The 15,116-nt window shown below is 36.8% G+C and overlaps 1 protein-coding gene across 1 annotated transcript; it reads left to right on the top strand.

The window, feature by feature from the left end:
• The first annotated feature begins 4,609 nt into the window (after positions 1 to 4,609).
• snai3 (snail family zinc finger 3) lies at positions 4,610 to 11,750 on the top strand. Its single transcript, XM_084109573.1, has 3 exons — positions 4,610 to 4,871; positions 7,251 to 7,709; positions 11,404 to 11,750. Exons 1-3 carry the CDS (start codon positions 4,793 to 4,795, stop codon positions 11,583 to 11,585), a joined length of 720 nt encoding a protein of 239 aa, XP_083965699.1. The 5' UTR covers positions 4,610 to 4,792; the 3' UTR covers positions 11,586 to 11,750.
• The last annotated feature ends 3,366 nt before the right edge of the window (positions 11,751 to 15,116 follow it).

Raw genomic sequence — 15,116 nt, 5'->3', positions numbered from 1 at the left:
GCCATGAAAGATGATGGTCCTTACAGAGACCCCTGGTGTAGCGGCCTTCCACCCCAGCCTGTGAGGGATGCATCCGTGGTAAAAAAAAATCTCTAACACGGTGCCCCCAACACAGGACCTTGGGACAGGAACAACGGTTTCTTCCACATGACCAAAGAACGAAGGCATCTGCGCGTTACTTTGATTGTGCGAAATGGGTTCCTCCTCTGGGAAAACCCTCTGGTCCTGAGCCACCACTGCAGGGCCCTCATATACAGCAGGCCAAAAGGAATCACGTTGATGCTGCTGCCAGGAGACCCAAAACCCTTTGAAAGTGTTTGACAGTGATGGCCTGGCCTAGCTTGATACTTGTTACTATGGTCAAGATGGTGTTTATACGAGCTGGAGATAACTATGCCCGCATCGGTTCAATACCCTGAGATCTATAATAGGACGTAACCCCCCATTCTTCTTGGGAACCATGAAGTACCGTCTGTAGAACCCCGCCTCCCTCTCTTGAGGAGGAACCTGCTCTATGGCTTCCTTTGTTAAAAGGGACTGAACTTCTTGTTCCATGACCTGACCCTGCTCGGGGCTGACCAGCGTTGCACAACCCCGCTAATCTTTGGTGGACGATACTCGAACTGAATTCTGAACCCCTTTTCCACTGTGCGCAGGACCCACTGAGATATATTTTGAAGACCTTTCCAGGTGTCTAGATAATCTACTAGAGTCTCTTGAGACTGACATCTGGTGTTATATTTGGGAATTCGGTGACCTGAAGTGGTTGACTGGCAGGAACTAACCGATTAAATTTTTCTACAGGCCTCGTGAGAGGAAGCAAACTCGACAGGGCCACAATATTTTCGGGTGGACACTACGATTTGCGTTTGCTGGAAACCGATGTGTCCCGAAGCGCACTTAGCGGCGGGAGGCAAACATCAATTTCCTGAGGGCTCCGCGAAGGAGCGAGCTGTCGGTGCTCGATCGCGGGGGGAACCACCCTCAGATGCCTGCGCATCGCGTCAGGACCTCTTTGCCGAAGCCTTCCTCGCTTGGATGACAGTCCTCAGATCTGCCTTCGGCTTGGAAGACTTCGGCTGAGGGTGTTGCCTCTGGCTCCAGGCCTTTTGTGGGGGAGCACGGGATGCAACACTCTCCTTCTGCTGCTGCAGGTATGAGGAGCTGGCGGCTGCCTCGTGGGACTGCCCCCTGGCAGCAGACCCACGAGACCTAGGACGACGGCGGGGGATAAGCTGTTTGAAGGCGGCTGACTGTCGTTTCGCCACCTGAAACCTCTCGATGACAGTGTTGACTGCGTCGCCGAAGAGGCCAGAAGGCGAAATCGGGGCGTTGAGGAGGAAGGCCCTGTCCTTGTCCCCGATTCCCGACAGACTCAGCCACAGATGTCTCTCCATAGCTACCAAAGCTGCCATGGACCGACCAATGGCGCGGGCCGTCTCCTTGGTAGCCCGGAGAGACAAGTTGACCGCTCGACACATTTCCTTTATGTCGTTGAGGGCAACCTCCCCACTGTCGTCCACCTCTTTGAGGAGGTCGGCCTGGTATGCCTGCAGAAGCCCCATCGTGTGCAGGCATGCACCAGCCCGACCTGCCGCCATATATGCCTTCCCAACCAAGGCCGATGTTGTACGGCAGGGCTTGGAGGGAAGCGCCGGAGCTCTCAGGGACGATGCAGCATCGGGCGAGAGATGGGATGCAAACACCTCTTCAACCCGTGGCATCGTCCCATAGCCCTTCTCTTTCGAACCCATAATCGAAGCATAGATGTGAATATTGTGGCTCGAAAGTCGTGAAGAGAACGGCTTGTTCCACGATCTCGACACCTCGGTGTGGAGATTGGTGAAAAATGGGAGGCTCCGGCGTGAAGGCTGTGACCGGGCTTGCAGGAAGCACTCATCGAGTTTGCTTTTTTTAGTCGCTTCCTGCTTTTCTGGCGGCCAAACGATGTTTAACTTAGCCACTGCCCTGGTCACAACCTCCAGCAGCTCCTCAAAGGCAGGAGAATGGGGTGGCGAGTCCTCACATTCTCCTGCCTCAATGCTCAAAATATCCAACTCCTCGGAGCCAGATAGTTCGAGCATCGGGTCCTCTTCACGGGCGGAAGAAGCCGCAGAGCGGGCTTCCGATCCGTGAGCGGGACCAATGGAGCTGGCCGCTGAATGTTGAGAAATGGGCCGAAGCTGTCTCAAGATCATCAGAAAGATTTTGAACAACTCACTGTGTTTCCGTCCGCCAGCATTTTGTCAGTCAAAAATAGTCGATCTCCGTAACAGGGAGGAGAGTAAAGATCCTAAAGCTTAGTTCAATATAAATTCACGGATAATTTGTTGTTTTCTCGTTAGTGAAAATCAATATTGACCTTGTATTTTAAAAAGGATCCTCATATAAGAAACAATACTAAAATTCAGAGTCAGTTCATTTGCTTTCGGAGATCGACTATTTTTGACTGTCAAAATGCCGGCGGACACAGAGACAGTGAGTTGTTCAAAATCTTTCTTTTTAGTAAACTCTGTGTACACAAACAATGTTCTCAATGCTGGAGTTCATGTGTAGAGCCCCTGGTGATACTTCCAGCACAGTTTCATGTTGTGTCGAGCCTCCTTAGTGTTTTAAAAATAGTGATTTTTGATGCTATCATAAAAGTGCCCCATTCACTCCCATTCACAAGGCATTTTAACATAAAACGAAAATACGGTCAAACTTAAAAGTGGTGTTTTCATTCTAATTATGCTTTTAAACGAAAGTTTGCCTCGGGTAGATTAACAAAAAGAGCCTAGGTTGCATTTTGGCTAGAGTTACCCTTTAACTTGCTCTACTTTATAAATTAATGATGTGTTATTCTGGCCGGTGTGGAACAATGATGTTTTGAGACCAACTTGATCAAAACTGTAAACATAAAATTACAATGTTATATTTTAATGCCTTTTAGTTTGTTCTTGTTAGCAAAGGTTTGGCGGACACACGTCAAGTGTTTTGCTCATACAATCTCTTTCTTCCAGGGAACAACAAAAGGTGAATGTTAGTGACTTTTTCTTCATTGCATCTTTTATTTCCATATAATGAAAGCAAATTAAATGCTGTGATTCTTGCCTGACATCTCCATGCATGGAAGAAAATCATATCAGTTTAAAAATAACGTGAGGATGAGCAAATGATGACTGTATTTTAATATTTGTGGATGAATTAACCCTTTAACAAACTGTTAATAAATAAAAAATAGATGCACATGTGAGTACACTAATGGTACACTAGATGGCGACATCGAATACAGATGTAGACTCAACCTTCCTATCTCAAATGCACAATTTAATTTATCAAAGCATTTCTCCGAAAAAAAAAAAAAAAAAAAAAGATTCTATGTTTTTTACATGGTCCACAAGGATTCTGTTTTGTTAAACCCTCATTACCCACTGGTTGCATAATGACCAGAATCACACACACACTTACAAACACACACTCACTCACACACTATCACACACACACGCACACGCAAACTCTCTCTTTCTCTCTCTTTCTCTCTCTCTCTCTCTCTCTCTCTCTCTCTCACATACATACTGTCTGTAATGTTTTTAGGGCTGTTTTATGAATTTCTATATTTATTTCCAATTTTATTGGCAATTGAATTTGTGTTTAATTAAATAGAGATCAATTTAAACACAGTGCACTTTCAGTACAGCTATAAAAGTCACGCAAAAATGATATTCAAAGTCACAATAGACGCTTTTATTATTATAAATAATCAAATAAACAGTACCCAGTATTATCATTGTGATACTTTAAAGTTGTTCCAGCCGCGCCAAAAAAAAAAAAAAATAGAAACGTCGTCGCGAAAAAGAGTCGTCGCATGTCGCGTCGGGTCACGAAAGTGATTGAGGAGCGTATAATTGTTTTGAATAGGTTAGGTTAAGATCAGTACTTTGTTAAGGGATGTTGCGTTATTAATTTGTAACAGATAAATATGGGAAGATTTAGGCTAGGCCATATCAAGTTTGAGAGTTTTGTGAGACAGAGTTACTTAAGTTCTTAATATGTTGCATGTTATCTGGTCTCCCTTGTGAAAAAAAGAAAGAAAAAAAAACATATAATGAGGTGCAAGTTAAATTAATTATAAACTCTTTAAATAAATTGTTATCATGGTCTCTATTTTCAACCGATAAATCAAATTGCATTAAGCAGACATAAGCTGTCATATTTAACTAATTAACTATTCTTTTTTAACCTTTACATTTCAAGCAGATTTTAGACGTTTCAGTGGGACATTTCTGTTGTTGGGATAGAACAATACAACAAAGCAAAATTGTATCATTTATTTTATTCTATGTAGCCTACCTATTCATAGGCTACATTAAATGATTCACCACATTTTAAGCATTGAACATGTAACGTTATGTCTAAAGTGTAAGTCTGAACTAAGCTATTGCTTTCGATCTTTTCCTCAACGAGTTGTCTAAAAGAGAGTGAGGGGGAAAAACAAAAGAACATGTGATGATGTTTCATCAAAACAAAGTTGTGTTGTTTTGATCGCGCGCGTGCACCTGTTTGCTGCGGAATGTCGCGACATACTTGGCCCCGCCCACTTACACTTGTCCTTCCATTCTGATTGGTTGATCCAGCTGTCCGTCTAGCTCTATCTGCACCTGACTCTCTCTTCGCTTCTTTACTCGAGAATGTGGCGCTAAGAACAGCCTTTAAACATCAGCTATTTATTCAACTCTCAACATCTCCCGCTTAAAGCTCGTGCTCGTGGCCAGAAGGCAAACCTGGTTTCCTTTTAAAGACCCGAAATACGATGCCAAGATCTTTCCTGGTGAAGAAACACCTCACGAACAAGAAGCCTGACTATGGAGTGCTGGACTCAAAGAAACACGGTAACTTATTTTCAGACTCGGACTAAAATACTACATTTGTCAGGCTTGTTAAAGATGCTTGTTCTGTACCTAATATAACTATTTGTTTGTTTGTTTCATAGTGGGGTTATTATTATTTATATTATATCATTTCGATATTTGCATAGGCTACATTACGATTTTTAACAAATATTTTTTTCGCAGAAACAACATTGGATAATATAATTCACTTTTTTTGGTTAATTTGAAAGGTATAAATGAATGGCGAGAAAATATTAGTTTTGAATAATTATGATTTAATAAAATTCTGAATGTACAAATCTTACAGTTTAACGTGGACTCACATATCACATATGTTCTGTGTGTAAAAATATAGTGCAAAAATATCTATAAATGAATATTTACTTATAGTAGTCTTTCATATGATGTAATTTAAATGCATGCATGGTAATTATACAAGATTTGAGATATATACAGCCTGTCACTGTTTAAAATGTGTCAGCTAGATTCACTATGCTTGTATGATCAGCTATAGATGTTTTATCATGATGAGGAGATAATGAGAGAAGGATGAAGATATGAGTTTAGCAGGTGCAGAACCTCTGACAAAAGAGCGGCTCGTTGAACTCTTATTCTCTGGGTTAGAAGAGCTGAAGAGGGATAAACTAGAGCAGGAACCAAACTATTATTATTCAACAGTATCTTAGAGAGAGATTAGAAATAAGAAAAAGAGGAATAGACCGTATTGTAACTAAAGAGAGAGTTATTTTTACTATTTTTTGACAAAAGTCTGTATTGGCTGTATTGGCTGCTTGGGAAAGCCATTGGCTCAACTAACTATAACTTGCATTTTGTTTTAACAAAGCCTTAGCCAGTTATTTTTATAGTATTATTTTGTTCCCTTACTGTTGATGATCTTCTCTGACAAAATGAATAAGGTTTCATTTGTTAACATTAATTATCTGCAACATGAACTGAACGACTAAAACATTTGATAATCTTACCATATAATTTCAGTATTTACTAATACATTATTAAAATCAAAAGTTGTATCTGTTAATATTTATTTAATAGACCTAGACATGAACTAACAATCAACAGTTGTATTATCATTAACTAACATTAATAAAGTTTAATGAATTGCTCATTGTTGGTTAATTTTAGTTAATGTGTTAACTAACATTAACTAATGGAACCTTGTTACGTTGTTATTTTTATGCTACCATAAAAATTCATTTTGCCACAGGAGAAAAGGTACAAATATGAGAAAAGAACAAAAACTTTGTTCTTTAAAACGTGTTTATCTGTCACAAAAAGGCAATCTAGTTTTAAGTTTTATTTTAAAATGCTAAAAAATGCATAGGAAAACAATAAGCTGACAGGAAAAAGAATTGACTACAACATAATTCGTTATTAATATTTTGTTGTTTCTCTCTTGTTTTTGCATGTGTTCATAATTTCTTTGAATGGCAGCTGCACAATTTGGCATTTTCCACTGCATTAATATCACAAATAAAGCAAACAAATAAGGGTGAAGATGCATTTTCCCAGACTTATGAGACTTAAGAATGACAAAATTGAGTAAATGTAAAACTATTTGTGCAACAAACCACACTCAAAAAAAATGGTTTGGGTCAAATATGGACAAACTCAACCATTAGTTCAAATGTAAAAAAAAAAAAAAAAAAAAAAAATTGCCCAATGGTTGGGTTTCTCCATATTTGATTGTTGAAACAACCCAGCATTTTTTAGAGAAAAGTACTTATAATAATAGAGTAATAATTGCACTTTTAACCATTTTATGACTGTAAACTATTCTATGGCTGTAAAGTACAGCCATAGAGTACAGCCCAGCATTTTTAGAGTGAGTTCATGATTCCGATAAAGAAAAAGCGGATGACTCCAGAAGCCTCGCGCATTCAAGTTACACTTGCTCTTATGTTAAAACTAAGGTGGATAATGGGAAATCAATCATGTTTAAAGACACATTTTATTATTTCAGACTCCAGGGTTAATTGAGAAATAATCTGGTAACACTTCACAATAACGTTCATTAGTTAACATTAGTTAACTACCTTAGTTAACATGAACTAAGAATGAACAACACTTCTACAGCATTTATTAATCTTAGTTAATGAACATTTCAACATTTACTAATATGTTATTAAAATCAAAGATTGTATTTGTTAACATTAGTTAATGCACTGTGAACTAACATGAACAAAGATTAATAAATACTGTAACAAATGTATTACTCTTGTTAGTTGATGTTAGTAAATACATTAACTAATGAACCTTATTGTAAAGTGTTACCAATAATATTTGGGAATTATAGAGATTATCAGTGGGTTATCAATGTTATAAGAACGATCTGATCATGTGCATTACATATCTCCACAGATGTGATTCATATTGAATCTTCAAGCTCCAAACTCAAAGCACTGAATCCTCACGAGACTCTGTGTCCTTCGGGATTGAGCTCGACTTTACGGATGAACCCGATCAGCTCAGGGATGTACGTTCCTCCGCAGAACCCGGTTCTGGGTCTCTCTTTCCCTTTCCCTGTGACGTCCAGTCCTCTTTCAGATCCACGCTCATTCCCGCTTTCCCAAAGAGTCCTTCAGGATGGCAGTGATGGATGCTTCGACTGCCAGAGAGCGTTCCTGAGCTTCTCCAGTCTGACGGACCAGAGGCAGTGCCAGAGGTTCTTCGTCTGCAAGTTCTGCGAGAAGGAGTACGTGAGTCTGGGAGCGCTGAAGATGCACATCCGCACACACACTCTGCCGTGTGTGTGTAAGCTGTGCGGGAAGGCCTTCTCCAGGCCCTGGCTGCTTCAGGGACACATTCGCACACACACAGGTACGATCAGACTCGTGGAGGGAAAGCTGTCACTCAAAACATGTGTCGTTTTCTCAACACACACTCTTAAAAATAAAGGTTCTGAAAGGGGATTTTCACAGTGACTTTTATTTGAGAAAAGTGGAGAACTGCAAAAAAAATAAAAATTGTTCAATTTACGGTAAAAAACTGGCAGCTGTGGTTGCCAGAAATTTACAGTAAAAAATACGGTAGCAACATTTTATTTAGGATTTAGACATAACTTAAATTTACAGTAAAAATATCATTTACCAATATTTTGAAGTATTAATATCTGTTTTATACCATTGTAAAACACTGACAAGCATCAATCACAGCAGTGATGAAAGTCACATGATGAATCAAAGCTCATCACAAGCAGCTTTTCCACAAACTGAGAAAGTTAATACTAACATATAGAAGCTGCACAGTCATTCACACACACTAAACACCATCATGGTAACATGTGAACTTGAAAAATTGCAATAAGCATTAATTTAACAACATTAAATGTAACATGAAACCCTAATGTACATAACTGATTAGAAAAACTATGAAGAAACAGTTATTTCAACAAAAATACATCAAATGTGAAGCGTCACGCAGGGAATTGTGGGAATGTCAATTTAGGTTTTTTCACTTTCTGTTAACCAATTAACAGTTTTTTTACCGTTAAAATCACAATATGTATATGTATGTATATAAATGACAGAGTATTTTAAGTCTATTTTGCTGCTATGTGAAAAAAATCCAGCAAAATGTATTGATGTGTTTGTCGACCCCAGAGGGTTAAAATCACAATTACTATTTATTTTTTTAATATGCACAAATAATCTATATATGCATGGAAAAACAAAAAGATGACAGGAAAAAGCTTAGTATCCATTATTAATATTTCTCTGGTTCTCTGTTAGTTTTGTGTGTGTTCATAATTTCTTTGTGTGACAGCCTGGACCAAAATATGTTGGACAGTTTTTCAGGTTGCATTGCGTTATTATCACTAATAAAACAAACAAATGGGGTGAAGATGTACATTTGTCTAGGCATATCTTTTTATATACAAGTTCAAAAAAATGATACGTTAAGTTAAGTCTGTACAATTATACATCAGTGGAGGAAAATACTGTTCTGGAAGGAATATGTCTCTCAAACATTTGTCATCTCACCCTTCATTCTTAAAAATAAAGGTTTCAAAAGTGATTTTTGCAAAGAACCTTTTTTTTCTTAGTATGAAGAACATTTTTATTATCTAAAGAACATTTCCCCCCTATAAACAACCTTTTGTCCGATGGAAAGGTTTCACGGATGTTAAAGGTTCTTCATGGAGCCGTCGATGCCAATAAAGAACATTATTGGTGGCACTTGTAATGTAATTACACATTACTACATGTACTTACTATAGTAATAACAGTAAATTATGCGTAATTACAAGTAACTAACCCTAAACCGTAACTATAGTAAGTACATGTAGTTATTGATATTACTCAGTATTTATTTCAATAATCAAACCTTAATAAAGTGTAACCCCTTTATTTTTAAGAGTGTTCTTTTCATATTTTCTGCTTGTGTGAAACACAAAATGAAAAAACATAATAAAACATTTGTGAATAAAGCAGTGTTTCCATCACAAGTGTTCAAGAGAACAAAATCATCTCCTCCTGGAAAACTGGTAATAAAACTGTAATTTGCTGTAATCTTTCTTTTTCCTCCATCATAAACGAGTGTGTTTCAGAGTGTCAGACGAAACACAGTAAACGCTGTCGTGTTCTCTGGCGTTCGGATGCTGGTGTTCGGGAACACACTCGTGTGTGTGAGACGCTTCTGGAGGGAATTAAACCAAATCATTCTGATCACACACTTTTGTGTGTTTCAGAAACACCAAACCAACATTAGAGATGCTGCGACGCCATTGGTCCACTGGTTACTGCAGTTATCCAATCACAGCTGACGCTGAGGCGAAGTCACATGAGTTTATTGTTGCGCATGAGGGATTTATTCTGTAAATGTGTTTCCATCGTAGTTTATCTGCATGTCTTCATATCAGATAAAAGCTTTAACCACTTCAACAGAGCGCATGAGTGCATCCAGTTTCCACCCAGCATTATTTTTAATGCAAATTCCCAAAATATGCATAAACATAGGTGGGTGGAAACAGTTCGACTATACTACCAAACTCCACAATGATCACAAAAGCTAAATTAATCTAAAGTGAGTCTTTGAACACACCAAAGCTTGAGTCGGTTTTCTCTATCTTGTTCTCACTTGTGTCGAATTAAACTGAGCCTTTAGATATTTCTGTTTTGACAATAAAAATAATAATCTGATGGCAAAAGACACTGGTTTTCACTTCACATCAGGTTTGAAATATGTGAACGCAAATGAGATTTGAGAATGACAGCACAGGGGAAATGTAAAACATACCCCAATAATGTCTAATAAATGCTTTATATATAATGCATTATAAAAGTATTTTAATGCATTATAATTATGCAACTTATAATGCATTGATGGTCTCATGAATAATTGTTATCTATACATCTATACTTATCTATATATTGTGACACTTTTAGAGCAATTTCAGATGCAACAAGGAACATGCTAATATTATAATGCATTTTAACTTTGGTTGCAGTTATTTATGAAAAAATATAATGCAGTATAGCCTATATTATGAATACCTTTATACCTTTATAATGCATTATACATAAAGGCTTTAAATAAGTGTATTCTTTACAGTGTATGTAACATTTTAATTTCAGGTGAACTACTTCTAACAGAAGTATGAAAATCATGCATTGTAATTTTGAAACACACACTCTCACACACACACACACACACACACATACGTGCACGCGCATACAAAATAAAACAAAAAACATACTCTAATAATGTCTAATAAACCTTTTATATATAATACATTATAAAAGTATTTTAGTGCATTAATTGTGCACCTTATAATGCAATTATATGGTTTCATGAATAATTGTAACCACAGTTATAATGCATTATATCTATTCATTTTAGACCAATTTCAGATGCAACAAGGAATCTGCTAAAATTATAATGCATTTGAACTTTGGTTGCAGTTATTTATGAAAAAAATAATGCAGTATAGCCTACATAATGAATACCTTTATAATACATAAAGGCTTTAAATAAAGTGTATTTTCTACAGTGTAAGTAACATTCTCATTTCAGGTGAACCACTAACAGAAGAATGAAAATGATGCATTGTAATTTTGAAAAACACACACACACATAAAACATAATGTCTAATAAAGCCTTTATATATAATACATTATAAAAGTATTTTAATGCATTAATTGTGCACCTTATAATGCAATCGTATGGTTTCATGAATATTTGTAACCACAGTTATGAAGCATTATATCTATTCATTATTACACCTTTAGACCAATTTCAGATGCAACAAGTAATCTGCAAATTTTATAATGCATTTTAACTTTAGTTTGCAGTTTTTTATGAAATAAAATAAAATGCTTTATAACCTCAGGCTACATTATGAATACCTTTATAATGCATTATAGGTAAAGTGTATTTTCCACAGTGTAAGTAACATTTTCATTTCAGGTGAACCACTTCTAACAGAAGAATGAAAATGATGCATTGTCATTTTGAAAAAAAGAAAGAAAAGTGTGTAAAATAAGACCTAACTGTGATGATGTGATGTGTCCAGGTGAGAAGCCGTTCTCCTGCCCTCACTGCAGTCGTGCGTTCGCTGACCGCTCAAACCTGCGAGCGCATCTACAAACACACTCCGAGATCAAGAAATACCAGTGCAGAAGCTGCTTCAAAACCTTCTCCAGAATATCCCTCCTGAGCAAACACGAAGAGGCCGGCTGCTGTTCCTCGAGTTAGAGATGATCAGCAGAACTGACTGATACACTGAATGCACACTATAAAGCACAATACGCTGTGTGAGTTTGGCCTTGCACATTTTTTTAGTTGTTCTAATGATGATTTTTCAGGTTACGGTTTTGTAATGGAGAAATTTCTAAGCAAACAATAAAATAATATTTTTCTAATAATATAATATGTGTCCTGTTTAGTATAACAGCTGCCATGTGCTACTTTACTTGCTCACGACACTAAAAAATGCAGGGTTAAAAACAATTTGTTAAAGTCCCCCTGCAGTCAATATTTTACCAAAATTACATATTTAAACATTTTCCTTAAAAATAAATCTTCATGCCTTAAAATATCTTGAATGTAATTCGACACCCTTGCCTCGTTTAGTATTCGCGGTTCTATGAATATGCAAATGAGCCCCGCCTCCACTCACTCACTCAGCTCAGAGATCCACTGGTTGACGATCACACGTTGATCTGATTGGTTACAAGGTAGTTTGTGACGTCAGAAACACCAGCGATTTCAAAGCGTGTTTTTGAGACTGTCTTTGGTTCACTGCAGTTTTAAGGAGGAAATACTCAGCAATGGAGTCGACTTATGAATTTACACATGGTTTGACTTAAAGCATATTAAAAACACCACATAGACATATAAACTACATTAAAAACTTAATGTTCACCATGTTTGACTCAACACACTGGACTATTTTATTTAACTACTGTTTAAAAATGACTATATTGCTCGGTTAAAATGACCCCAAAATAGGTTGGACATTAAAGCCACACAGAAATACTAGAGTAACAACACAGGAACCATTAACAACCAAAAGGTGAACATTTATTAATAAGCAAGAACATCCAGAAATGGACATATAGGCAAGTTATACAGCTTATACAGTTAAACGAAATTGCTTTTTAAAAGTTAAAAATTTCATAACTTACTTTTACGACCAAATTTTGCTTATTTTTTCACCTGCCAACGGACACACTAATAGCACTACGGCCAAAACCATCAGCCAAGAAACAGGATTTTATCCTCTCTGTTTCACACTGGGTAACACAAAAATTACCCAAGCATGGAAAAAATAACCCCAAAAATGACCCAACAGGCTCAACACAGAGTGTATGATTGTTGAACTTTTGACTTCACATGCCAAACAATCCTACTTCCCAGCTCGCACTGTATTAATTAACATATCTATATTGGGGGCAGCTGAGGAGAGGAGAATTCTTCGAGGCTAAATAAAACCTACAAAGTTTCCCATTTGTAATTGTGCATGGAAAAAATCCTTGTGTGTATATATATATATATATATATATATATATATATATATATATATATATATATATGTTTATTGGCAGGTGTATGGAGGTCAGCTGCGGGCCGTAACAGCACCATGGATCTCTGGCTGTGTTCGAAATTACACCCGATACACTCATTCACTAATCCCTACATTACTCCACTAATATTGAAGGAGTGAATGAAAACGAGGAAACAGAAAACACGGACGGAATCTCAGAATCCAGTCATAAAATAGAAGTTTACTGTTAAACGCGCAATTCAATGGAATTTTTTGATGAATAAATAAAAAGCATGTCAGTATACTTAAATCAAATCGCCATGTAGACTAGTGTCTGTGAATTATAAACCGAAAAAGTCTTCACAGCAGCCCGTCAAAATAAAAGTTTGGTTTAATTTGAAGAAATTGTGACTAGGCTACTAATATTAGGCTACTGTTGTACCATAGAATTTAGCTTTATTTGACAAAAAAAGTTTGTTTAATTCAGTATGATTAAAAGATAAATTTAATCAATGTTTTATGCCTTAATTTGATTATCAAAAAAAAATTAAATACACAGCACAGAATTAAAAAAAAAAAAAAAAAAAAACATTTCATGGAAATAAAGAAAATAAAAAAAAAATTTAAAAAAGAAAAATTGATCTTTTTATTAATTTAATTAATTGGGCATGCTTTTTGATTATTAAAATTGAATTAAATAATTAAAATGGAATTCAGATGACTTAAAACAGAAAGCACAAAATTTGGTAAAATTAAAACCGAATTTGAGAAAAAAAAAGTTTATTTCATTAAGCCCTAAATTTCATTTTTGTTAAACTTTTAATAAATTGTTCAATTGAATAAGTTACATGATTTCAATAATGCTTTTTAATTACTAAAATGTAATATAACTATTCAAATGGAGTAAAAAAAACTAAATGAAAAACAGAATCCAGAAAAAATAAATAGGAAAAAAACTGAATTTGGAAAAAAATAAAGGGATTTCATAGTGCCTTACGTAAGGGTTGCTGCTTTTAAATAGTTTGTGCTGTTTGATAATCATTTGAAACTGAGCAAACTGGCAGCTCCAGTAGAAATTAAAGGATTTATCTTGAACTCTGTAATGGAAACTGTAAACTTTAATTAATAATCAATTAAAAAGTCAGTATACCTGTATGATATTACGCTGTACCCACATTGGACCAGCAGTCGTCAGATGATGATGATTATTCAGATGCAGCGCCATCTTCTGGTCAGACGCGGGAATTCATTCAGTGCGCGACTCTACAGTGCATTATGGGTATTCTCTAGCCGTTGCGTGTACATTGGTTGTACACTCGTTATTGCGGTGCATTATGGGATTGAATAAGAGCACTCGATATCGTCCACTATGGTTTCGGACACCACTGCGAATGGCTGTGCCCTATTTAAGGGTGTAGGGGGCGATTTCAGACACAGCCTTTGTTTCTATAGTTACCCTTGTTATTGATTACCCACACCTGTGTCTTGTTAGCCTCTTGTTTTCCTATATATACCCATGTGTTTCACTTGTCTTTGGTCAGTTGTTGTCCTTACATGTGTTTTGTAGGTCTCTTTTCTCTCATCTAAAAGACATTTAGAGTTTGTCTGATCACTGATTAAAACAACAACACTTTTCCCCTGCAGAATTCTATTTCACTTTACTCAATAAAGCAAATAGAACTTTCAAAATATTGGCAATAAAGCTGAACTGCATTGAAAACTATGATGGATTGAAGCACCAATATTAAGGTATGTCTCCGTCTGCACGTCTCTAGTGTTTTACCATAGTCATGACACAGCAGACACACACTGGAATGTGTTAGTTTATCCGCACTGGAGCCGGCATGACCAAACCTTCACCTCCAACACTAAATTTACATCTGTCTCATTCCTCAGCTGCAGTCCACCGATCCCACTGTCTGCTAAAGCAGTGCTGCTTCAGTGTGCTCTACTTTCACCAGCCCTTTTTAATGTTTATATGAATGAATTGTCCGAACAATTAAGTGACTGTAAGACTGGATGCATGCTGGGTAATATCTTATTCAGTCTTATGTATGCTGACGATCTGGTCATTTTTTCTCCAAGTAGTGCTGGCTTTCAACAGCTGCTAAATGTATGCTCTGAGTATGGGATTACATATGATGTGTGATATATTGCAAAGAAGAGTGTTGCTATGATATGTAGAACAAAAGGGGATAAAGACCTTAATTTTCCAGATTTTTATCTGTCAGGGCAAGTAC

Source organism: Abramis brama, assembly GCF_963993115.1.
Source record: "Abramis brama genome assembly, chromosome: 3".
Lineage (NCBI taxonomy): Eukaryota > Metazoa > Chordata > Actinopteri > Cypriniformes > Leuciscidae > Abramis > Abramis brama.
Note: the sequence above shows the minus strand (reverse complement) of the source record. Positions and strands in the feature narration are given on the sequence as shown.